This window comes from Aplysia californica, unplaced genomic scaffold (genome assembly GCF_000002075.1).
Source record: "Aplysia californica isolate F4 #8 unplaced genomic scaffold, AplCal3.0 scaffold01415, whole genome shotgun sequence".
Lineage (NCBI taxonomy): Eukaryota > Metazoa > Mollusca > Gastropoda > Aplysiida > Aplysiidae > Aplysia > Aplysia californica.
This window is the reverse complement of record NW_004798685.1, coordinates 23,863-50,866: the sequence shown is the minus strand read 5'-3', so window position 1 is coordinate 50,866 and position 27,004 is coordinate 23,863. Positions and strand designations below refer to the sequence as shown.

The 27,004-nt window shown below is 39.0% G+C and overlaps 1 protein-coding gene across 4 annotated transcripts in view; it reads left to right on the top strand.

Moving 5' to 3' along the window:
* LOC101854689 (serine/threonine-protein phosphatase 4 regulatory subunit 1) overlaps positions 1-23,433 on the top strand; it is a 58,047-nt gene extending 34,614 nt beyond the window's left edge. For 3 of the 4 annotated variants that reach the window (XM_005112799.2, XM_035973564.1, XM_005112801.3), the window contains exons 9-19: positions 725-883; positions 4,792-4,907; positions 6,658-7,859; positions 8,878-8,966; positions 10,109-10,294; positions 10,885-11,046; positions 11,478-11,578; positions 14,207-14,327; positions 15,143-15,258; positions 16,427-16,587; positions 17,358-23,433. In XM_005112799.2, coding sequence (XP_005112856.1) covers positions 725-883; positions 4,792-4,907; positions 6,658-7,859; positions 8,878-8,966; positions 10,109-10,294; positions 10,885-11,046; positions 11,478-11,578; positions 14,207-14,327; positions 15,143-15,258; positions 16,427-16,587; positions 17,358-17,524 — 2,580 coding nt within the window. In that variant the 3' untranslated portion in view covers positions 17,525-23,433. The remainder of the gene's footprint in view (positions 1-724; positions 884-4,791; positions 4,908-6,657; positions 7,860-8,877; positions 8,967-10,108; positions 10,295-10,884; positions 11,047-11,477; positions 11,579-14,206; positions 14,328-15,142; positions 15,259-16,426; positions 16,588-17,357) is intronic. The other variant, XM_005112800.2, reaches the window with a different exon arrangement.
* Positions 23,434-27,004: the final 3,571 nt, after the last annotated feature.

Sequence of the window (27,004 nt, the reverse complement as noted above, 5' to 3'; positions counted from 1 at the left end):
TGCTGGGATCAACGACAAACACTCTCTGACTTTAGAAATAAAGTCAAAAAGTACACCTCCAGTCTGTGGGAGAGCCACTGGGAAAAACAGAATAACAATAAACTATGTTATAAAACCCAAACTAGAACAGCGAAATCCTTTGGACCTCTCCAGAAGAGACGAAGTCATTTTTACTCGATTGCGCATCGGACACACAGCCCTGACCACAAATGCCTCCTACAAGGAGATGAGAAGCCGTTCTGTGTCGGATGCGACAGTTAGAGTTAGATACATCTTAACCGAATGTCTAGACTTTGGAGAGATCCGAAGGAAATATTATAAATGCAAGAAATTGCAAGACATTTTTTCCGTCGTTGTTCCCAGCAGAATATTGAATTTTATGAAGGCCATTGTGAAATCGTACTATTAAAAATTTTTATTGTTATTTATAAGAGTTGTTTTAAATTGAAAATATATTTACACCGAATTTTAATATTTTAGCATTTTAAAGTCTAATAGTTAACCAATCGTGCAGTGAACTTTTGCGAAAGTAAACAACTTGTGTTTCGCGCACTCATATGACCGTATGCAGTTGCGAGCGCAGTAAAACTATGCACTACTACTACATAAAGGTGAACTCGTTGCTTTATTTCAGTGAATGTTTTGTTGCTTTCTAATTTCGAGTGATCACTGTGCACTACACAAGTCTGTTGTTTTAAGGAGTGTATTGCCATGTCATTTTCAGCTTCCGAAATTCTACTACTTGTGTGAAGATGGAGTCTGGGGTGTCCGAAAAGCATGTGCAGAATGTTTCATGACTGTGTCATGTGCTTGTTCACTGGAGGTCAGAAGGAACAAGCTTGCAAATTTGTTTGTCAACCTCCTTTGTGACCAGTCTCGATGGGTAAGTTGTTTTGTTTTTGAACATTTTTTTCCCTCATTTTAAGAATGTTGAGTGTCTTAGTGGGCTCTCAGTTGTATCCTACTCAGGTTTCTGAAAAAATCGCTCTATTATTGACCATCTCGTCCGACTTGAAAGTTTCATTAAGAAAGAGCACCTTGTGGCTATTTTTTTCGACTTAGAAAAAGCCTTCGACACCACATGGAAACATGGTATTTTAAAAGACCTGCGTGACTTGGGCTTACACGGAAATTTTCCCGAATTTATACGAAACTTTTTGAAAGATCGATCATTCCAAGTAAAAGTAGGTTCAACCATATCAAATTTACACACCCAAGAAGAAGGCGTCCCCCAGGGAAGCATCTTGTTGCCCATTCTTTTCGAAATTAAAATCAATTCCATCACAAAAACCCTTCAAAACAATATTGACTGCTCACTCTACGTTGACGACTTCCTGATCTGCTATAAATCCAAATCCAAAATAGATCACATTGAACGTCAGCTTCAGCTTCAACTCCATAAACTGGAAACTTGGGCAAACAGCAAATTTTCTACAACAAAAACAGTGTGCATTAAAAAAAAAAAAATTTTCCCCCTCCTTGGTAAGTGTTTTATGGCGCTCGCAACTGCATAAGGTCATATGAGCGTGCGGGACACACCGTATACTTTTATTTGGTAGGAAATTTTGAATTTTGCCCAGGTGGCGGCCAAAGCCTACTCTTATCGATTTTAGACCACCAAGGGATTTAACGTGCGCAACTTGCACACGGGCCCTCCGAGATTTTTCACCCTTGTCCGAGAAGGCTAGGTGTAGATCTTTCCTACCAGAAGATCAGGGGTGTGGCAGAAAGACAGCTGTAAGGAGTCAATGAGTAGCAGTAGAAAGGCTGTAGAAAGAGCCAGGAGCCCAGAGGAGGGGGCAAAGGAGGTGAGGGGGTGGGGGCAGAAACAGGAGATGAAAGCAGACGACAGAATATTGCTAGAGAGCAGGAAAGGAGGTGAAAGGAGACAATTTTAAAGAAGAAAATTTTCGGTCGCTACCCGGATTCGAACCCGGGGCCTTTGAATGAGAGGCCAACACTTTAACCTCTAGGCCACGAGAGCCTCCGTGTACATTTTTGTCTGTCGCAAGTGTGCGACGAGATTTATATTTGTTTGGAGAGAAAATTCCGGTTAAAAAACGAGCTCGTTTCCTGGGCGTAATCTTCGACAATAAACTTTTTTTCCTGCCACACTCAGGGTTGGGTTGATTTAAATCAGTTGCTTTTTTAAAGATTTAAATCAACTTGATTTTTATAAAAATCAGTGATTTATCACTTTTAAAAAATGTATTCAGTTTTTACACATTTAACATTCAGAATTCCTCTCCTTGGTTTTATTAAACAGATATAAGGTTTAGTAGACTAATATAATCATGCTTAAAAGTCTGCTTGCCCTCTGTCACTAAAATAATACAGTATTCAATTTACTTTTTTTTCATAATTGAAATTAGCTTTTTCTTTTTAGACAAACACAAGCGCGCGCACACGCGCACACTGTAATAAAATGCAAGTTTATCTATGCATAATTACACCACCCCACCCCCCCTTAGACTCACATTTTCTTCATTTTTTGTCTGTAGCCATAATTCGCTGATATGGCAGATTAAGGCTTTCTTTTGCAGTTGCTTAAATTAATCATTAGTTAAAATAAAGACAATGCATTTTGCAGTAAAAGAACATACTTTTAGCCAACAAAAATCCCAAACTGTCGACATTAAAAAAAAATTTTTTAAAATCACCAACCCTGGCCACACTTGAAAGACCTAAAGACGAGGTGTCAGAGTGCTGTCAACGCCTTAAAAGTATTATCCAATCCCGAATGGGGAGGAGATACCGAAATACTTCTTCAACTTTACCGTTCCCTTGTCCGTTCCAGGCTGGACTATGCCAGTCCTGTTTACGGATCAGCTAGAAAGTCTTACCGTAATATTTTAGACCCTGTTCAGAACCAGGCGTTCCCCTTGCCCTAGGTGCTTTCCGTACTTCACCTGTAGAAAGTTTACAGGCAGAAGCTCATGAACCATCTTTAGAACTTAGAAGGAAAAAACTGTCTTTGCAGTACGCTTTGAAACTTAGCTCAATACCCCAAAACCCAGCCCACAAATATGTCTTTGGCCTTCCCAAAGATCTAAAAACTCTATCCTCCTTAGGAAATAAAGTAAGCCCTTTCGGAATAAGAATCCAGAACGATCTCAAAGACATTGATCCAGAACGATCTCAAAGACATTGATTTTTCTGAAGACATAATCGAGCCCTTTGCTGTGTCCAGCATACTTCCATGGCATTTAACCAAACCAAAGATAGATGCTAGTCTTGAAAAACACAAAAAGTCTACAGACAAAAATACATACTTAAACTCATACAAACAGCTAATAAATAGATACCCTGAAGCAGTAACTCTTTACAGACGGATCCAAAAATGACTCCTCAGTAGGAGCTGCTGCCCTTGCATCGCCACACAGCTTAAGCTTAAGGAAACTCCACCCAGAAGCCTCAGTCTACACAACTGAGGCTACAGCTCTTGAAATGGCCCTAAATATAACAGATCAATCAACCAAGTCTGCTTTCCTAATCCCTTTACTCTCTCTTGTCTGAAATCTTTAGAGCGCTCTGACACCTGCGACAACAAAATTTTAAAACTTATAAATTAAACTGCATTTTCTGCATCAGTCTGGAAAAACTATTACAATAGCTTGGCTTCCAAGCCATGTAGGCATTGATGGCAATGAAGCCGTTGACCAATTTGCCAAAGAATCTCTAAAACTACCTGAAAACAAAAATAGTAAAATCCCTTTTCTGACATGAAACCGAAATCCCAAATTTGGAATCAACAAATACACAACAAACTCCATTACATTCAACCGAAACTTGCGCCAAGGAAACCACTATCTCTCCTACGAAGAGAAAAAGTTATTTTTACCAGATTAAAGATAGGCCACACGCACGTCACGCACAAACATAAATTGCTCGAAGGAGAGGAAGCTCCTTTTTGCGCGGCGTGCAACGCAAATTTCACAGTTCAGTACATCCTAATGGAATGTGTCGAATTTAATGTTTGTAAGAAATTTTTAAAATGTAAAGATATTAAGAACCTTTTTTGACATTGTAGACCCCAGAAAAATTTACAGTTATGTAAAAGAAATAGGACTATTTAATAGAATATGAAAATATATAGTTATAGTTATCAGTGTATATATACATACACTGAAATTAATATTGTATATACAAATGTAAATAAGCCTTTTCCATATTTACAAAAATTTTTTGTCAATGTTAGTCTTTTTAGCATAATGAAAATAGTGTGATCGTGTGCGGTTGTGAGCTCCGAAAGACTCTTACCAAAAACACGTCTGATTTTGTAACGGTGAAACCTGCTGGCGCTTAAATGACCAAAATTGTGCCGATGGTGCCGCAAAACATCTACCCAATCAATCAATCAAAAAAGTATCATACTCAAAAAGTATCTAATACGCAGGCTCGCCAATTTTCCCGAATTTCCGGGAACTCCCGGATTCAGCTACTTGAATTTGAGTACCTTATCACTCCCACCACCCAGAAACATGCCTCACTGAATGTTATTCTGTTTGTTGTTGACGTAATCTGAAGTTGTATCGTTGGGTTTTGAAAAAGCTGGCAAGCCTGATTACATGCATCGTGTATGTTATTTGAGAGGCCAACACCTTAACATCTAGGCCACGTGAGCCCCCTATCACAACTGATGAATGTTTTGGATTATTGGAATAAAGCTTAACAATTCATTTTACTAAAGTGAAGGGGTCTTACATGTTTTTATTTCAATCCATTCTTTATGAGTAAATTGTGAGGCTTTTTTGGGTGTTTTTTTTAGGGAGTCTCTATTTTATTTTTCAGGTGCGGATGTCAGCCTTTCAACAACTCGGTCCTTTTATATCAACTTTTGCCGATGTTGAGAGAACAGGCATGTGTGTGAATGAGGATGGAAATTTGAGCTTTAAAAGCTTAGAAAGGTATGTAGCTTGTGTTTGAGTGATGTCATTTGCATATTTGGTTTAAATTTTTGTTTTCAAAATAATTGTCAAATTCATGACCATTAAGTTTTCTTCCTTTTCGAAAATCATGCTCTGGATTTTCTTGGAGTTTTGTTCATGTTAGTGACAATGGAAAATGTTCTGAAATGTTTTGATTTGATATTGGGGCAGTATTTTAAATTGCTATCCTAAGATTAAGTATTTATTTATGAAGGCAGTGCCCGCTGCTCAGCATTTGATTCAGGGTTCGTACGGGTCTTGGAAAACTGGAAGGCTCTTGGAATTTTGTTTTTATTATTTTCCAAGACATTGAAAACTGTTGGAATTTTGGAAAAATGGCAAGTCTTGGAAAAACAGTTTTAAATGGGTCTATAGTAAAAATATTTCCTCGAAGTTTAGAAGGCCTTGACATTACGCATTCTGAACTGTACCATATTGTATTTTTGCATGCTGAACGAAAAATTTTCTTCCAAAATGACACATTGTCTTGGGAAAAAGTAATCTGGTCTTGAAAAGTCTTGGAAAAAATAATCTCATGCTCAGTATGATTCCTGGTGATTTTGATACCTGATGAAGTGATTGTCTGGATAAAAATCCCTGGAATCAAGATACCTGAAATTGTCCTCTTATTGCACTTCCAGGCTTAATACAAGATGAATAAGACAGTATGTAGAGGTAGACAAATTCAAAGTGAGACAACAGCAGCAAAGTAATGAAGTTGCACAGGTGTAATTTCAGAAAATTATTGTCCAGGAAGCAAACATTGGTTGTCAAAATTTTAAACACATTTCAGTCATATCTAATGGCTCTTACATCACATCAGCTTAGTAGTAAAAGCTTTCTCAAATTTTAGGCAAATTCAGTGTCCATGAAATAATTATTAAAAGTTATCATAAATTAATGACAAAAAGAAAGTTCCCAGCTAATTTTCCTCCAACTTTATCGTAGCCATATTCCACAAATGAAGAAATTTGTTTTCTGTTCTCTTTTCCTTTGAATATATCTGCAAAGAGTACAGTGCCCCAGAAAGATGTACAGTAACGAAATGATCATATTTATAGGCGCCTCTAAGACTTAAAAAGTAGTTTAATTTTGTGCTAGACCTGACCATTTCGGACTTCTACAAAATTGGAATCTTTTTGCTTTTCACATCATATAGCTGTCCGAGCCCCTATTTTATCTGTTCCATTCTGAAGTTATAGGGAGGTTTTATTTTATTCTGTACGAATCACCAAGTTACAATTTTATAAAAGTTACATCAACCAGTTTGGAATGGTACTTTTAAAGTACCAAAGCTTGATCTATCTCCATTCATATTCTTACTTACAAAGACAGGTTCAATTGTTACTTGGCTGTCTCATATTCTATGATATAGAATCTATGTAAGTTCAGCTGAAAGAAAGCAATAGGCCTTTTATTTTCATGGGGAGACACTGTACACCATCTGGTCCCGCTTTGGGGGGGGGGGGGTCCCCGTTTGGTGACGTTTTTCCATTTCTTTTCTTTCTTTGTGTGATTGTGTTGCCTAGTAGTATCACGTATGTTGTTTGATGTTCTAGTTCAAGTAAGATCCCCCCCAAAATCCCGTTCAGTGTTTCTCATTACATTCAAGTCAAAATTCGAAAAAGGATGTTCATTTACACTTTATGATTGTGTTTTAAATTTTGTTACATTTTTGTGCTCTTGGAGATACGAAACCTGAATGATGTGGTTTTTGCTCTTTTCTCAGTTTTGGTGACGACGAGGTGATAGAACACCACCCTGGCGAGCCTAGTCTGTCAGATGGGGATGATGTGAAAGAAGACTTTGGTGGCGTGTTACAGTTGAAGCCTCTAGATCCCCTGGGAACGCCCACAGAATCCTCTACAGACGAGCCTGGCCCAGAGGTTCCAGGATCAAGTGCGGGGAGTGAGATATTAGAAGAGGACATGGATATTGACAGCATTAGTGCAGGTGATGAAGATCAAAACAAGGCTGTCGAGCTGAATGCTGCTGATGAGCGGCTTGTTTTCAGTATAGAAGACAAATCAGCGGAGGAGCTGCGAGCGGAGAACTTGTCTGTACAATGTAATGTAGATAGTAGTGTTGATTCCCCCGACGTTGCTCAATTTCCAGTCTGTGATACAAACAGTAGCAGTAGTTCTAGTAATATTGAGAGTGAGACTCGTAGACAAGATGTTGCTAGTCTAGAGAATGTTACATCGGTGGGCAGTGAGCTGCCAGAAGGCTCCTCGGCTGCCCCTGGTGGTGGTTCTGTGCTTCCAGAGAATTCCAGTGATAACGAGAGCCCTGTCGACCTGGCAGGTGCCGGTGACTCAGGTCAAAGTGATACCAAATTCAATGTGCCTTCAGCTGGGGGGGCTAAGGTGGAAGGAGCTGGGTCAGATTCTGACAATGTGTTTATGGATAACGCTTCTGACGGCCAGGGTGCCTCTGTCACGGCCGAGGGCAACAGTGAAGATCCATCAGCCTCAGGCAAAGTCCACGTTCACCTGGACAATAACTTCAATACTTTCCAGTATTGGAGGTCTCCTCTGCCAGAGGTCAACATTGACTTTGACATCATCAATGGGCAGCCCACCAATATTCATGTGGTGGCAAAAGTCAAAGACGAGGATACCAAAAAGGTGTACGCTTCAGAGATGAATGTGAACATTTCCAGTGGTGGTGCCAGGTCCCATTCAAACTCTTTCACGGATTCCCTGTCTGGGTTTGCCCTGGGTGACTCAATGTCATCTTCGTCCTCCTCTTCATCTGCCTTATCACTTGTTCAGTCAGAAGTGGAAAAGTCTGGGGTTCGTATCCACACGGCCAGTGTGAGCACCGTGAGTGATGCTCCGGATGAGATGGTGTCCCACATTGGGAGCACGCACGTGTTGGGGCAGCATCTAGGACAGCAACATCTGGCTATCGTGGACGGAGTTGTCCAAGGTAAGGATGCTATCTAAACCCAGATCCTTTGCAGGAGACTTTTTATATTAAGCTCACCTGTATGTCATAAAGGAACAGTCAAACATTTTGTAAAGGAACAGTGTCCTAGATGATAGACTTTAATAGCAGATGGTTGATGGATGCTCTAGTATGGTTTCCTCTTTATTTCCTCCTTTCAAACATCTATTGTTCTGCTCTCCTCATGGTTTGTTGTTGCTTGTTACTCTCATGCAACACCTGGTCTTCTGCACTAACAGTGACCTGTGTTGTAAGTGCCATAAAACACTTTCAATTAAAACATTCAATGATTGTAATAGTAACAATTTTTAAAAATATGCAATAGTTTTAATTAATTCTATGGAAGATAAATGTTATGGTCTTAGTTTAGGTGTTTTCTGTGGCCGTGGTGTTGTAGATGGCTTAATTTTCTGTTCAGATTATGTACCACACTGAATTTGTGCACTTGAATGACCAAAACTGAGTTATTGCCGTAAAAGACCTTAATCAATCAATCACTGAAATAGTCCAATTGTTGTTCTGTCTGCATGCCAGAATTTTTAAAAATTTCGTTACACACACACACACAGTGGGTGGTTGGCGGGTGCTCTGGTGTGGCTCGCTTCTTCTTTCCTATCAAACATCTATCATCCTTATCTCCCCTTCTTTTTTATGTTTGTCACTCTCTTGTAACACCTCTAATCTTCTGGCGCTCATATGACCCTATGCAGTTGCGAGCGCCGTAAAACCTTTACTAAAAAAGAAAAGAAACACACACATACACACCAGCTGTTTCAATTTGTTGCAAATCGAAAGAGCTGGAAAAATAGGAAGTTGGCAGTCAAAGAAAAAAAAGTAGTCATTAATTTTATGTCTTTTTCTATCCTTTTCTCACTTGCATATAGAAACCCTACGAAAAGTGAATACATCTACCTTGGATGATGATCTTCTCACATGATTTTTTTTCCTTTGTTTTTGTTTTATTCTTTACCATGTTGGTGTGGGGTGTTTTTTTTTCCAGATATGAGCGGTTTGGGCTTAGGGTTTCCAGAAGACATGCCTTTGAGTCTGGAATTTGTCCAGGACGATGCCACATTGGCTCAACAACAGGTGAGCATCATCGTGTTTAGCTCTGCTCTCTGTCCCATAGTTTCGCCAAATTTTATCCTGTAACTGTGATATTTGTGAGCCTTCTTCCCTTTCCACTGGTGTTTGGGGTGTAGTGGGTTGGTGGGTCAGTTTTATCATGTAGATGATGTGGGTTTGATTCTTATGTGTGGAGAATTTTAGAGTAGTTCTGATCTTCTGCTTGCATATATTGTAACTCTCTCAGCCATGATTGACCTTGACAGGCAGGGCTGATCTCATAAATGATTAATGAGGATGGAGATATCTAGAATTTTCTTCCTTATACTGAACACTGAGACCAGTTTAATGTCAATGAGTGCTTTTGTTCTCCTGGAAAGCCCGTTTTATCCTCATGGACACTGGGCCTTTTGGAAAAGTACCTAAATCTCCCCATCTTTTTTGTGTAGTGTGTTACTCTCTTGTAACACAAACTATTCTTCAACACTTATATGATGACCTTATTGTGTTGCAAGTGCCGTAAAACTTACTAAAACTAAATTATCTCTCCCTTTTACTCTCTTGTAACACATCTATTCTTCGGCACTTATATGACCGTATAATGTTGCAATTGCCGTAAAACTACTAAAAGTTCTTTTTTGAACAGCAGATTGTTTTGCTCTAGTCTGTGGGAGAGCCATTGGAAATTATACACATTTTAAACGAATGTCTTGACTTCAGAGAGACCGTAAGGAAATGTTTTAAATACAAAAAATTGCAAGATATTTTTTCCATCGTTCCCAACAGAATTTTAGATTTTATTAAGGCCCTTGGCCTTTATGGAAAATTATAGAGTGAAATTGAATTATTAAAAGTTTTTGTTATTTAGGAAAGTTGTGTTAGATTGGAAATATATTTACACCGAATTATAAATATTTTAACATTGTATGTAAAATCTTAACTACTGACCCCGAGCCCAGCCGTACAGTAAACTTGCGAATGGAACTAACTTGTGTTTCGTGCTCTCATATGACCGTATGCAGTTGTGAGCGCCATAAAACCCCATATTATACTACTAGATTGTTTTGCTCCATTGTTTTATTTCACTTTTAAAGATAGTTCTTTAGGATCCTGAGTGCACTTTATTTTCTCAAAGTACATGATGTTATCTCGCCCACTTCCTTCAGAATATTGTACCTCAGCTGCTACTTGAGAACTATTTAGGCATGGTGGACCCTTCACGAGCCCAGACAGTTGATGGAGAAATTACCAGACATTGTGCCTACAATTTGCCAGCAGTGGCCTATACCTTGGGCAGACAAAATTGGCACTGCATCAAGAACTTGTATGAGACACTGGCGCAGGATATGCAGGTTGGTCAAAGCTTATTTAGGAAACGGTTTCATAGCAGTTTCCAGCTAGTTAATTGGTGTTTTAAACAAATCATTGCTTCTGCCATGCAGTACAGAATGCGTTTGGTGTGTGTGTGGTTCTCTCCCCCCCCAAAGAAATCTATGTGCCAATGCACCAGCATCCTCTTAAATGCCAGTTGCAGCATTCCTGTGGCTAGTGTTACGTTTTCCAGAAACCAATAAACCAAAATGTATCACGAATGTTGTGATGCCATAAGTCTTGTGTGGGTGGTTGGTGGGTGCTCTGGTGCGGTTTGCTTCTTCTTTCCTGTCAAACATCTATTGTCCTTATCTCCCCTTCTTCTTTTTTTGTTTGTTACTCTCTTGTAACACCTCCAATTGTTCTGGTGCTCATATGACCTTATGCAATTTCGAGCACCGTAATACCTCTACTAAAACTAAAACAAGTCTCGTGGTTTTTATTTTGTGGTGAGGAATGCTTTTGTGTATTGTGAATTCTGGTATCTATTTAAAGTTTGTTATGACTTTGACAAATTTTGCATTGTATTTCATCTTTATTTTACCTATACTTGCTTTTTAAAATTTTGCAGTGGAAAGTACGCCGAACACTTGCTTTCTCTATGCACCAACTGGCTATGATTGTGGGAGATGAGATTACCCACAAGGATTTGGTACCTGTGTTTGATGGTTTCTTGAAAGACTTGGATGAAGTCAGGATAGGGGTCCTCAAGCATTTGGCAGACATCTTCAGGGTGAGTTCGTGTATCTTGCACTTCTTTTTTTACTCACTTGTCAAGGATAGAGATTCATAACATTATTAATTTTTCCTTAGCCTTATTTTATTTCGGCGCTTGCTTGACCAAAACTGCTGGTAGTGTCGTAAAACATTTACTCGTCTTGAACGCTAATTTTGATGTGCAGCGTGATGCTCTGTTTTCATACTGATGATTTAGGATTTGATGTTGTGTAGAGATATTGTTTTGCCCCCAAATCTTATTTAGAATGCTCTAGGTACTGCTTGCGTGTTTCCTCTGACATCTTAGTGTAATAATTTGTGGATGGGTGGAGGGCGCCACTGGGAGGTCCTACTTTATTTTCCCTTTGTCTTTTTTCCAGCACTTAATGACCATTATTGTGTCTAGATCTATATGCTTCTCTTTGAATTTCTCTCTAAAATGTTCAGCTCTTGAGGCCTGAAGTACGTCTCCAGTACCTGACACGTGTGCAAGACTTCATGAAAACGGACAACACGAGAAACTGGCGCTTTAGAGAGGAACTAGCAGAGTAAGTTTAACCATACTTATTGAATCTATGACTCCTTGTATATGCTATGTAGACAACAAAGCTTCAGGTTTGCCAACTGTCGATTTTCTTGGATTTGACATTTGGGAATTTGAAAGCCTTGTCACATACTCTACACCCAAAACCAGTCCTGTCTGATGTAAACATATTCTTTGTTGTTGTTTTTTTTTAGTAGAGGGTTTTACGGCGCTCGCAACTGCATAAGGTCATGTGAGCGCTAAGGGATGGGTGGCAACAGATAAGTCTTTACAGGAAATCAGACTTAGACTGCTCACCTCTCCAGCTTCAACAGCACAAGGTCTGTTTTGACTATCAAGGCACCCCGGAAATAGCAGGTCACAAGAGAGTTGACAAACATACAAAAGAAGTAGAGGAAAATGACAATAGTAAGGATCAGGAAAGAAAAAGCAGCAGTCCCCTGTTGTAGATCAGACAGTTATGAGCGTGACATGAATCAGCCCATTTACAATTCTACTACGCTTGAACGAGGAATGTCCCCCCTTTGGGAATGGCCTAAAGATACTACAGTCAGTGGCACTGCCCCGGGGGGGGGGGGGGGGGGGGGGGGTATATTCATTGTAATGTAATCTGATGTCATAACTTTGGTGTACCTGACTAGGTTTTGCAAATATTTGCAAGTTTGGAACTTGTTATATTGTTGAAGGTAGTTGGCTTTTATTTGATACTTGGCTTTTAACAAAAAAAACCATTGGAATAGCCTGGAAATGTCTTGTTTAGATAGATGTACCTGACTCGGGAAGCTTTCTTTAAAAATGTGAACTATATTTTATCATTGCTTATCTTTGTAGCATTTGTAAATTTCATCTGAATGCATTAGTACTTGTGGAAATGAGAGAGATCTCAGAATTATAACCCAACTACTTTTAACCCTGGTCCAGCGGGGGCCGGGTTAATGTTCCCCGGAAAGCGTATTTCGGCGCTTTGCCTTCCGTCTGGTCCCGTTTCAGTCATTCCCCTGGCTCAGCGCACGCGTGCTGAGCATCATCCGTGTGATGACTGGGTCCTGTATTTCTGTAGCTCAAGTGTGTGTGCCTCAGTCTGCTTGAGTTTGTGTGCGTTTGTGGTGTACTTCTAGAACTGCCTGTGTTGGTTCGTAACCAAGGCCAGACCTGCCACTCATCCCGATTTAATCGGGATATCCTGATTTTTTCCCCCAAATCTAAAGCATCCCGATTTTCCCGATTTCAATCGCCAGTATCCTGATTTTTCGTGGTTGCGTCTGTTGCGTCCGATTCTTAGAAAAAAATATAAAAAGTTCTGCAATCTCTTTTGCTTGGAAGCACCGATTGGACTTTTTATGGGCAGGAACTTGGAACGCTATTTTCTAAAGCATCTATGCCGAATCTAGGTCTAGTAGATGGCTATCGTACGTTATTTAAACTAAAATCGACCTAGTTTCAAAGGCTCACTCGCATCACATGACATGACTTCGTACGTGTGGTGAGTAGCGTGTGTGTCGGGGACCGTCGGTTGTCGGGGTCAACAAAGTTCATTCACACCGGTCGCGTTGGTCGAGGTGTTTTTCGGGACTTACCGGTGTGGACGGCTGGGGGTAGGGGGTAGGGGGTATTGTTTTGACTCTTGGGCTTAAAGTGCGTGCCGTGATACAGGTACTAATTAAGGAGAAAGGAATAAGAAAAAAAATGAACAACCTTGGCGCGATCTTATTTTCGATGTGATGGAAGTCAAACGTTGTTAAAACGCGGGCGTTTTGCGTGGATGATTAGAGTTACGTGTCAGTTATTTTCAAGACTACGAGTGTTTCAGCATCACTGCGACCTTTGCTTCCCCAGTCTATCCAACTTAGACTCGAGTACATATATGCTGTCAAAGTTTTGCCTTGCATACTTGCCTCTTAAAAGGGAACCAGGACACCCCCCGCCTTCCCCAGTGCCCTATATGACTGATTTGCCGTTGATCCCGATTTTTTTCACCAGAGATTTTTTAACTCAGAAATCCTGATTTTTAGATTTCATAGAGTGGCAGGTCTGCAAGGCATACGTCTCATTCAAAACAAGCCAAGTTGGTAGCTCTAGATGTTTGTCAAATGAAATAAGAACAAATTGACCGACTTATACATGAGGAGCTCGAAAGAGCCAGGAAACAAGACTTCCGTTTTTCTATACGAAATATTTCAAATGAGCTTGATTGTATATAAAATTATATTACCTGATAAAAATAAGCTTATTTGATAGTTTTGAATACCATTGTGCAGGTAAAAAGAACAATTTGAGAGCAAAACTTTAGGAAATTGGCCTATATTGCTCCCTTTCGATCCTTACATCATTCACAACAAGAGCGTCTATACAAATAGGTTATTTGAATGGACGTAACTACTCGTAATGTCTTATCAGCTTATGAGAGGGGGTTATTCATGTGTTTGTAACACTGTATAAATAGAAAGCTATAAAAAATAGAGCGTTATTTTCATCATGAATTAATACACCTCCACGGTATTCACGCCAAAACATGTTTCCAGTGCCGCCCGCTGGGAACGTCCGTCGCAATAAGTTACACTGATAATACTCACATTTCAGCACAGAGGCAGGACAAAGAGTTAATGAAAATCTGTTTCTCCTTTTTCCTCAGACAATTGGTTCACGTATGCAACTTCTTCCACTGCATCGATGTTTGCCGTGACATTGTTCCAGTTTCCATGATTCTGTGTAGTGACAAAGTGGCTCAAGTGCGATTTGTTGCTCTTAGACTGGTAGGTATTACTCATTTTTCTTGGTTTAATCTGTAACAGTGTACCATGATGATTTTGGCATTTTCAGGATAAACGTGTCAGTTTTTGAGTTTCCTTGTTTTGTTATGCTGTGTAGAGTCTGGAATTTTTTTTTATGGTATGTAGGAAGTTGAATGTATTCAGTTATAAAGAAAGCAAGAATGAGTATGGGGCATAACTTATGTTGTTGAAAGTTTGTGCATGGACTGACCTGGAAACTCACCTTTCATGTAAAAAAAAAAAAAAAAAATGTAGTATGGTGTCTCCCTTTTTTTTTGTATGCATGTGCGCGCGTGTTCCATTTCATCCTTTTCTGCTCTTCTCTGTGAAGGAACCTCCATGGTCATGGATGAAGCCTTAAAATGAAAATACAGCCTCTGAAATGTGGGGTATTTGATTTATTAATGTACAACTTTTCATCTTGATTTATGGTTCAGGTGAAAATAAGTTGAAATTTTCTCACTGGCTTCAGATGGAGAGAGAAGAATTCGTTGAAGTTTTCTTTCCAAAAGTATAGATCTAGAAGTCATCTGAAAATGAATTTTATCAATAAAAAGTAAACCATGAGTTTCTTCTGATGCTCTTGTCTTTAAGGATCCTTCTGTAAATTTTTATCTTCTTGCACATTTATAGTTCTGCCATAAATTTGATTATTTTCAGTTGTCCATATATAGTGGCCTCCCATTTTGACCTCTTATCAATACCTTACATTTATTTTTCGTAAGAAAGTTCCAGGACATGGAGCCATGTAAATTACAGAATGTTGCTGAAGTACTTGTTTCACTTTCATTCTCCAGCTCAGTGCCATTCTTCACAAGACACATGAGGATGAAGAGAAGAAACTGCTAGCATCCATATGTAACAATATTATCCAGGAATTTGCTACAGGCTGCCGGTGGCTGGCAAGGCAAACGTAAGATTTTTTCCGCTCTTCACCGCTCTGGATTTATTTCTCTTGATTCTCGCTTTATGTGGCGTGTACTTTACTTTGCTAAACAGAAAAATATAGCTTTTCCTGAAGAAATTATTCAGGCATTGTGTCATTATTTGCACTACATCAGTTTTTAAGCTGTCCGAAGTAAAAAAAGAGACTGCATAGCTATGATGTGCACAAATGTGCAATGCTTTGTAATGCTCACTGAAATATTTGGGGGATTTACATCGGAATAATTGTAGAAATTGAATGAGTACATTCTTGTCTGCAAAGGTCAGGGTGCCCAGTAAAGTCGTAAAAAAGCCATAAATTCAACGCCCAGACCGTAAAGGTCGTAAATGGTAGTAAATTTGCCTTGAAGGTAGTAAACATTTGGTAAACAGTAGCAAATTAGCCTGCCTACTCAGTGATGAAGCCAGCAAGACTTTTCAGTGAACCCTAGCTACAGTACATGACTCGGTTTTTGCCAGTCGCTATTGTGATATAATATCCGTTCACATTCTCCCTGTCCGAGAGTACGTTACACACGAAAAGGCGGCTATTATGGTGGCAGACGGAAGTGTATGTGACACTGAGGTTCGATCGGGAAAATGAAGATCTACTTTTGCTTTCGTTACCACCCAGAAATTTGCCGACGATATACTGATTATAATGCAACATTTGTGATATGCAGGTTGTACAGTATAAACGCTGTGTTGCCGTGCAAATAAAATTTAATCATTACTCGGACTCGTCACCGTGCTGTCGGGGAGGGGAGAGAAAATATGAGTCTCGTCCGATTTTTAGATTGTCGGATTCGCCATCGTGACCGGTCAGTAACCCTTCGCGCAACGCACTACAAGATACGGCATCGGTGAGCACCGGCATTTGTTGGGGTCGCCAAAGTTCATTAAGTCTAAGCGTTGCGAAGTATGACTACGGAATGGGATAGGGAGTATTAGGTTATATTTCATGTCTACTCCATTTGGAGTCGTGGCCTGTAATATTTTGGACTTCATGGCAGTGGTTGGTTGGAGGGTGCCCAGGTGTTGTTTGCTTCTTCTTTCCTATCAGACTTGTTCAACTCTTATAATATGACCTGATTGTGTTGAATGTGCTGTAAAATTTTCTTTAAAAAACTAAGAAAGAAACTTCACAACAATTTCAGGTTTGCTCAGCTGTGTTATGTGATTCTGGAGGAGAACAGCCTCCCACCCGATGTGTTTGCTCGCAATTTCTTACCTAGTCTACTTCACCTGGGCACAGACCCAGTGCCCAATGTCCGGCTGTCTCTTTCCAAAGTCATGGCTTTGAGGATAATGCCTCTTGGTAGGTACCACTTTAGTTGCTTTTATTTATTATTTTTCCCTGGCCCCTTTACATGGAAGCAAGAAGGGAGATTCTATTTTATTATGTAAGATTACATGTCGATTATGGTTGCTGCGGTTTTAAGTCCATATTTTGGTGATGGGATGTAAATATTATGCTTAGTCGTGTTACCTTTTGTTGGATCTGAAAATTTAGAAAATGAGGGGGGGGGGGGGAAGAACCAGTTATTCCACAGAGATACTGATTTTCAGGATAAATTGGGGAAATATGGATTTTTTAAATTTTGAAGATGCTCCTACTTATACATTTACTTATATTTTCCTCTCATTGTGCATGTCTTACAGTGTCTTCGTATTATGAGGTGCATTAGACAATGCCGTTCATAGATTTGAGTCCTAGTGTGCGTATTTCCATGGGCTTTGTTGATGGTGCTGTAAAGCATGTACTCAACCAAAACAACTTTCGAGGTGGTCCGAAAGATTCCAGATTTTTTTTTCTTAGCCAGTTGGCATCTTTGATTCTGTTGGAACATATTCTGTTTGTTCCATTTGTTATTGTTACAAGTAAAAAAAAAAAGGTATTTTTTATCGGGTAATCCAGGTTCTTTTGTTGTTTTTGTGAAGTTCTTTTTTTTTAATGTGGTGTACTTGGGGGTAAGTTGTTTCAGAACATACTCGATTCTAAAAAGATAGGCGTGTGGTGGGCGGGTGCTATGGTGTGGTTTCTCATTATTTCCTATCTTGTAATATTTACCATTTTGTTGGTTCCAGATTATTTTACGACCCAGCAAAACCCATACCACGAGGACCTGGTTCACACACAGCAGAGGCTGCAGACAGATGTGGACAAGGATGTACGCTACTTTTCCTCTCTGCAGCCAGGCTCCGACATTTCTCATGACCACGATATGGTAAGAGTGGCCGAAGACATTGTCTAAAGGGTGCCACCTTTCCGGAATTTTCGAGTTATTATAGAACGTCATTTTTTTTGCAAATATATGCGATGTAGCACTTGAGCGCATCTACTTGGGAGTCCCAGAACCGATCCCTTTGGGGTAGCTTAGGTTAATATAAATATGTTCTTATCATGTGTGGCAATGAATCTTAGGTTTGCTGAATTATTTTACTAGATACTTGTATTTTGTACTTCAATATCCCTTTAGTACTAACATCAGCATTAAATTCTAATGCTTTATCTCTGCTCTGCATTCTAAAATATTTTGTTGATCAGTTTGTTACAGCTTAAAATACTGTTGGCATTTCTTAATTAAAACAGGGCAGTGATTCTATACGAAAAAAAATAATCTTTTAAGTATGGGATACGAGGTTTCTCACTTTGCCCTGGTGCTTTGTCTTGAGATCTATTTTTTTTTTCTCTCTGATCCTTTTCCCAGGTACCTGTTTGAGGCAACCTTCCACACTGATGCTGTATACACTTACTAATGCATGCTCTCTTCCTGATTTGTGCTGCACTGTGTGATATCTTCTTTCCACTCCAGTCCCTATCCCTTTTGAGATATGTGTTGATGCACAGTGTGTTTGCCTTCACATTATATGGCTGTGCCCCCCACTCACCCCCTTCCAACCCCAAAAGAACCACATTGTCTCGGCATGGGTACATTTCTATATATCTGTTCTGCAGTGCTTATGTAATCAAGAGCTATCTAGGAAAGATTCCAACAATGGTTTTTGTGCACATGCACAAAGGTAACGGGTGTTTCTGTTTAGTGGTACCTCTCTTAGCAATATGTTCTTTGTTCTTCAGAAGCAATACTGTTTTGGACAATACTGGTTCTAATGGCTATTTGCTTGATATAATGTGAAGTATTTAGATTGAAAGCTACAATAAATGTGTACAGTAATAATTTTGTCTTGAGAAAGAACGTAATTTGTACAGTGGTTCTTTTGTCTGGTTAGGACATAATTTGTACAGCATTTCCTATCTGGTTGTTAGCAAAATGTTTGGGTTTTTACCTAACTTTTATCTGAGTTTCCCATGTACCAGACATGGCATTTCCCACTTTAAATTTTTTGAAAGATTATTTTTTTTTATAAACGTGAAAGTGGGTCACTAACTTATTATTTTTTTTCTTCCAAAAAGAACTGACAAAGCTTCTAGTTTACAGCTGAATTTGTATTTTACATTGATAACCAGTATGCCTGAATTTTGCTAATTTGTGGGCAAATGGTGGCACTGATTAAAGGAATAGTTGAATGTTTTTGGGTTTTTTTCCTCCCCTCTGAAGTACACTTAGCATAAACCAGAGGTATAATTATATGCACAGAAAATTGTCTTTGTTTCTTTCCCGCGGTCAGACTTTTCATTCACCAAGCTAACATTTATCGGATTCTGCTGTGGTTTGAATTGTTTGGGGTTGTTTTGTTTTTTAGTGTGTTCTTATTTGTTTGGATGAGTCCAGAAGGGCGAGTTCAAAAAAGGTTATGCAATTTATTGACATTATTTGTTGCAAAGAATGCAGATGTTTCCCTCTAGGCATAATGAAAGACAGTATCGGGTATCACTTGTGGAAAGCGTAATGTGCATGTAACTTGAGGATCATGCATTATTGCTATTATAATTAGGGCAGCTTTCCAGTGGGTCCTGGGGACATTTGTTCCCAGCACTTCTGTTTTCTTGTTTCATCTTTTTCTAGTAGTGTATTTCTGGCCTCACATTCTCATCTGTTCCATTGATATTTTAGGGGGTTGATGAAGGGGATGCAAATTCCTGGTTTCAGTACTTCACTTATGCGCAGGCATGTGGAAACGGAGAGATGGTTTTGGGGGGGGGGGGGGGTTCTCGTGTTACTATTTTTTGGTCATAAAGAGATGATGTGGATGGAGGAAGTGGAATTATTACTCCTCTTATCTCACTGGATTGGGATTTCCCAATTTGCAGTAAGTCCTGAAGGGAGAGGAGGGGGGACAAGCCCATTACCATGGTGTACAACTCGTCAGATTTAACAAAGTGCCTTACATATGATTTAATGCCTTTCATATTTCCTGTGAATTCTGACACGGCTTTATCAGCATTCTACAAAACTGCGGCGACCTCTGTAAAGCAAAGTATGCCAGATTGTATGATTGTTAATCGAAATTTGTAGAGAATAATGAACTCACCCCATTTACTACTAATACAACTTGTCCCGCCTAGCTTGCTTTGCTTAACAGGTATTTCCATGTTTTTAACTTTGGCTTCACTTTGGAGTCCCGTTTTGGAAAAGACATCTTGGATTGGGGCAAAATGTGTCAGTCACTGTGTAGGTTTGATTACTAGAGCAGTGTTTACAAGTAATGAAGTGTGTGCTTGAAAAGAAATTGTACTTGGTGAACTGAAATCCAGGTGAACGGTGAACATTGGATTGAAATAGCCGTCTGGTCACAACACCTCATAGCAACACTGCAAATGAATGGTAGTGTTGGAAAATAATTTGCTCAAATTTTAATTTTGCCAGTCATGCCATTGTTGTTACTTCAAAATTGACAGCATTTACATCAGCATTGTGTGGTGACCTTCAATAACACTCAAGATTGTAGAGCTTTCATTGTTGACCTGAGCGGCCATGTTTGAATATGCTTATTTCAGGGGTTTTTTTTTCCTTCTGAATTCATTATACGTGCATGGAATTTCTACCAGCTTGCATTGAAGAAAAGATAAAGAATATTTTTGTTACTGAATTGCATTAGGCAGGCATGTGTGATCACAGGTTATTGTTGATGATCCTGATGTTTATGAATGTTTCTTGAAAACTGTATTTTGTACTTGATAAAGTTATAATCAGGCAATGTTATGGCTCATGCAGGCACTTAAACCATGGTATCATGGCACTAGGCCGAAGGGTAGATGCTCAAAGGTTACTGAATTTACAACAAAGACACAGACCATGAGAAAGAACGCTTCTCTCCCCCCCCCCCCCCCCCCCTAGTACAGACAGGGACAGAAGAGGTTTATTTTTGTACTCAATACTTGTGATTTGGTGCAAGATATGAGTAGAGAGGTCATGACATGGCTGTGGGCACAGAGACATGATACTGTACTTGCGCTTTTTGTAGCAACTTGAAAACTGTCGTCCTTGCAGCACTGAAATCTTTATTTGGCAAAGGGAAAGATAACTTTGTGGCTTCTCGCTGTCGTAAGTCTTAGATGAAAGGAATTGCTGCTTTTCAATTTGTTTAAATTGCTTTTTAGCATCTATTGAAAGATTTTGGCAACTGAAATTTTGTGAAGTGTGAAAATGACAATGCGACATGTTGTCCTTATTTTAATGCTCATTGTTATTTTTAGTAGTTCTAATGGCTTTCCCTGAGTATTAGGTTTACATAAAGCATTATTTAAATTCTTGAATGAACAGTTTTACATTTGTAATTGATTCTTTTGAAAATATGCCAGATGTTAATGGTGTTGGAAAGATGTTTTCTAGTGACTACAATGGCAGACCTTTGTTCAAGTACAGGTTTCTCTCTATTATTGCAAAAGAATGTAGTATCATTATACAGCTCAGGTGGTGAGAAATATTCCAGAGCTTCCTCATGATTTTAATGTTTTTATTTTTATAGCGTATAGAACTTGAGGCTTTACCTTTGTCTTGCATACAGTTTGCTAGCTTTAGTTTTACATTTTTAAAGAAATAAGTACTGGATGGAGAGTAGAGGAAGTCCTCTTATTTTATATATGCCGGTTTGTTTTCTATGATCGCTTAACTTTTCATACTTTTATAGGAAATTTATGACTATAGGTCAGTTGTTTTGTTTGTTTGGGGTTGTTTTTTGTTTGTTTTTTTGCTTCACTTCATTATCAGTATATGGAAGTACTTTGTCCTAGCACCTTTGTGTTTTGGGTTTTTTCTGCACCTCTTACCTTGTAGGCATTCATGCCATGATGGCTTTGTACACTGGTATATATGGACCAGCCATGGCAATAAGCACAGTGAAAAAAATTAGGTGTCTGTGGACAACTTGCCTTCCTTTGTCTATCCTGAGATTGTGATGAAAGTGTCCATTTTGTTTGTTGAACTTCGTTTTGGGGACCACACATGAGTGTCATACACAGCATTACAAATTCCATTTGTTCATAAATTTATGATCACAGTGTTTAAAAAAGGATTGTTCCCTTGTTGTGAGCAGGGAGGCTTAAATTGAAGCCAGTTTAAGAAGAATAATTGAACCTTTATATCCCAATATAATGATTTCGTTTGTCTATGCAGAAGTGTCCATGTCTTGTCTGGAGACGTTAAGAGATAAGGATAATGGCTTTTGAGTGTGTTTTTGCTCTATGGTTTTGTACAATGAACAGATAACTTTTGTGCATTCATGATGGTGTTTGCTAATGTGCTGGATATGTGGACTGTCGGCGTCTGGTGTGCAAGTAATTTTTAAAATATAAACTAAAGCTACGGTTGTATATTGTTGCTCTAATTTAACACTATGTCAAAATGTGAGGTCTTCAGGAGAAGCAAATAAACATTAATTTTGCTCCAAGTCTTTGCAGTAATACAAGACTTAGTCGTCTAAATTTACTATTTTTAAGAAGAGGAATGAGTCAAAGATAAATTGATTGGCCTCATGAAACTTAACATACTTGATTTCCATTTTTTAAACGGAATGTTGACGTACTATAGTGTTGTATGACAGTCTCAGTATATTCTTGAGGCCCCCCGTACTAAATGGTTGATGCTTTCTACAAAAGCAAATTAAGGAAAGGAAGTAAATCCCTGCTTTCTAAGCCATGGTGTGTTAGTGTATGGCCCAGTAAGTCTGAGATCTGTTAAATTTTCTGAAAGATGAATTACAAATGTGTGTGCTTTGAAATATTTTTAGGCTGAATGGACTGTCACAAGAGTCTGGTGCATATTATGCTGTGAGTGTATGGTGTGACATATATACAGTCTGTTTTAAAAGAAAATTGGAACATATTTTTGCTGGTATGCATGAGGATTTTTTTGTCTTTCAAAATAGTCTTTCGGTTGTGTTCAAGCCAGTTGTACAAACATAAAAAGATGGGGCCCCTTAGGTGGCACTATAGGCTGAACATAGGACACGAAGGCAATGTTGTAGGCTGTTCTGGATTTCTGAAACAAATTAACTTAAATACTTGTCGCTGCAAGTCTTTAGTGGGATGGTGGAGCTCTTTTGCCTGTCTGAAAGCAGGTTTTTTTTGGGGGGGGGGGGGGGTGACAATTCCTGTGAGTTCTACCTATCTCTTTTCAAAGGTGGGGCATTCATGGTATCAGGATGTTTCTCCTTTTTCAGAAGTATGGATTTTGTTTGGTCTATGAATAAGTAAAATTCTTGGGAACAAATTATTTTAAAATATTTAGTTTCCGAGTAAAGATTGTTTTGCTAGATTCGTGACTTATTCTGAAGAAATATGGTTTAACTTTAAAATGTCTCGAATCAGAAGTTCCTTCCTTTAGGGTGGATTGCGGTGTGTTTTTTATTTTCTCTCTTCGACATATTGAATAGATACGTGCAGAGGGTATACAAGCAGCAATTGATTTGAATAAACTTTGATCACAGCATTGGTAATGGTCAGGGATGGACTTGTTTGACCATGAAATGAGTAAGCCACTTCTTGTATTCATGTTTTATTATTGGCTTTGGAGTCTTATCAAGAATACTCTCTTCCTTACTTTGAAAAAGCAATTGAAAATGCTGGGTCACTGTAATGTAGCTGACTTGTACTCTTGCCAAATAATAAACATGTACTGTTCGCTTACAAGGGATGCAGATCAATAGGTTAGTTTTTATTACATATGGTTTATTAGTCAAACACAGGAAGTATTTTATGTAATGAAGTATATGGTGTTTTATTTATTAATTGGTTGAATAAATTGATAATAAAAATGAACTTGCAGTCTTGTTTGTTTTGTTTTTTGTTCCGTGGCTGTTGGGTTTTTTTGTTGAGTCTTTTGTATTGTGTTAAATGTATGAGTGTTTGTCTTTGGCTTGAACTTCAATTTGTTTTGTTGCTGTGACACTGAGCAAAATGACTCAGGGGAATGTTCGCCTTCTTTTACATTGACAGTACGTATGGAGTGCTGGGTTTTATTTAATATACAACTGTATAAGTATAAGCTGTCACATGAATTTCCCGGAATCTATGCTGCAGGACTGTGACTGTTTAACATCTCTGGTTTTCCTATTGCCCTTACGCTTCCTTACTTCAATGTGAATTGGTTTCCGGAGACTGTACACTACATTAGTCGTGTATGATGGGTGGTTGGCAGGTGCTGTTGTGTAATTTGCTCCTAGGCCAAGGAGCTTAGAACTAATGGAGCCTCCTCTCTCTCTTCGCGGCGCCGCGAGCAGTACGCCGCGTTGGGGATCAAATATGGCCACAGAGTGTGGGCTAAATCACGAACTGTGGCGTTTCTTTTTATAGAATTTTATCGGGGTGGGGGAATGCACGCAAGGAAGAGGGGATGGGGCTGGGATGAAAGAGGAGGGGCGGGCCTTGGGAAGGGACGAAGGAGAATGGGAAAAATTAAATAAGAGAGAGAGAGTGAGTGAGACAGACAGAGAGAGAGAGATTGTGATCAACTGACGGGCTGACGGATAATGACAGGGAGAAAAAATTATGTGTGTGATACGGACTGTTCAATTCTTTAAGAGTTTTATGTTATAATCTAGTTTAAAAATAAAAAAGATGTATAAAATAAGAAGAAAACTTGTCCGGGTAACATAAAATTATCAACCATACCAAATTAAAAAGATAATCTTTGAAGATGCTAAAATATAAAATTTTATAAGAAATGGATGAAAATATACTTTTAAACTGATTGCATGATTCTAGGCGTGTGCCATATAACTAACTTTATGTGTAAGGAATAGCGGACACAAAAGAGGGTCGATGTTTGCTTTATCTAATTGCTAACAGTATGTCTTGGTCTATAAATAATATTATTGATCACAATAATTTTGTTTCCTGGTTTTCACAAAGTGGAGCGCACAATGATTTCAAATATTCCTAAAAAAAAGAAATAACAGCACCCTTGGAGGTGTGATCGCATGCATGAGCGTGGATAACCTTTGAAGGATTTTTTTTTTTTCAGTAAAGTATGATATGGAGAGCAGCGTTTTTAGTCCCTTATTACACTCCAGATGGGGGATAATTAACTTAGTGATGACTCTTGTGTAGTAAAATTTGTTGCTTTGTTTGGTTTATTTTTTAACTGCAAAATCTTAAGTGAACCGGAATTATTGATTGTGGGATCTTAGGTGAAGACTACAACAATAGAATTAAACCGAGTATAGTTCTATCTAACAAGACTCAAACTCTTATCCACCCCACCCTACCCTCTCCCCTCATCTGATATGGTTTGGTGTTCCTTTAACATAGAAAATATTCATCATTATTGTTGTTGAATATTGATTTCATGTTCTAATGGAGCCTCTACATATCTACATTTAGACTACAGTAGCATCTAATTTGCACACACAAAGGAAAGCAATATCTTTAATTAGAATGTATAATATGTATATACATACACACGCATAATAATTATATAATATACTCATAATAATTATATATATATATAGCCTATATATATATTTATGAATAAGAATACTTTTTAAAAATTGAGTATCTCAGTCTTTCTGCTGGGGTGTTGTATCCCTTTCAGCCTGGGTTGGCCTTGGCATGTAGCGCCGGGGCTAGCCTCTTATGAATTAATGATTTAAATTGTGTTGCTGGCGGCATAGAAACACTTTCATTCAAATTTTTTTAAAGGGAAACAACTTAACTGTGAAAACTACGGTCCACTGCAGCATCATATCGGTTTTTTACACTTAATACAACACAGGTGCAAGGCATTTTTACTAATTGACTTGCCTAATCTGAAGGACCTCGGAATAAAACCTTCTTATCTAGATTTCAGTGCCTTAGTCGGGCAATCGCGCAGCGCAGGTAGCCCACGGTTCCGCCGCGAGAGAGGGCTCCTATCAGGCGTGCGGTGCCGCCCACAGAGCATCCTCCATTACTTTTAATCTCCTTGTCCTAGGCCCTCCTTTCCTGTTGAACATCTATCGTCTTAATTTTTTCTTTGTATCAGTTTCTCTCTTGTAATAACTCAAAACCTTCGGCACTTAATTGATCGTACCTTACTGTACTAGTAAATAAGTAAAAGTAAGTACTAGTATAGTAAGTTTGGGTTTAACGCCCCTATCAACACTGCTTCTTCTTTCCAATCAAACATCTATCGTCTTTATCTCCCCTTCTTTTTTTTTTCTTTTTTCTCTCGTGACACTTCTAATCTTTTGGCGCTCATATATGACCTTATGCAGTTGCGAGCGCCGCAAAACCTACTACTACTATTACAACTGAAAAAAACCCCCACTCTATTATTATTTTTGAAGTTCAAGTGGGTGGTTGGCGGGTGCTCTGGTGTGGTTTGCTTCTTCCCTGTCAAACATATATCGTCTTTATCTCCCCTTCTTCTTTTTTGTGTTTGTTACTCTCTTGTAACAGCTCTAATCTTCTGGCACTCATATGACATTATGCAGTTGCGAGTACCGTAAAACCTCTACTAAAAAAACTAAAACAAACTATTTTGTGTTTGTTACTCTCTTGTAATAAGTTTGTAACACCTAATCTTCGGCACAAATATTATGACCTTATTATGTTGAAAATGAGGTTGACCAAGGAACTTACATTATTTATAACCTCCTTGGAGTTGGCACAGTGGTGGTGTATTGACGTGCCACACAGTTCGTTTGGGAACTCGATAAATGTGAAGTAATAGGTCTAGCCATATCTGCGTTTGTTGCCATTTTTTGTCCAAAAGTTGCCACAAAAAGTGGCAAAGTTGCCATAAATTTTCAAGCTTTCAACTCTCTCTGATGACATATGCAATATCATACCTGCAAATCCTACAGAAAAAGTCGGTATATTACAACAGACTTTTTGGTCAAACTGCCCATCCACTGATTTTGAGAGATAAGCCACCGACAAGCGCCCCACATGTCTTCTTTAAATTGATGTAAAATTTCAGATCTCTGTGTGTAACAGGCCTGCACTTTACGTGCCAATTTAAAATTACCCCCCATCCTTTGATAGAACACTAGAGCTGGAAACTAGATCATAGATCACCGACCCGGCACGCGAGTTGCCGGCATTGCCGACATGCAAGAGGCGCGTGATCGCTAGGCGGCATGTGAGTGACTGCCTAAAACCAGAGTAAGGCCTCAAACACAGTGCACGCTTCTCCGACGCTTCTTTTTCGGTTACGACGTCTTTCTCCGAAAAAGTTGCATCGCCAAATTTTATTAACGAAGGATTGAATGCACGGCGCTACAGTGGGCGCGGAGCAGACGCAGCGCTGGACCTTCTGGTAGGAAAGATCTACACCTAGCCTTCCTGGACAAGGGTGAAAAATCTCGGAGGGCCCTTGGTGGTTTAAAATCGATAAGAGTAGGCTTCG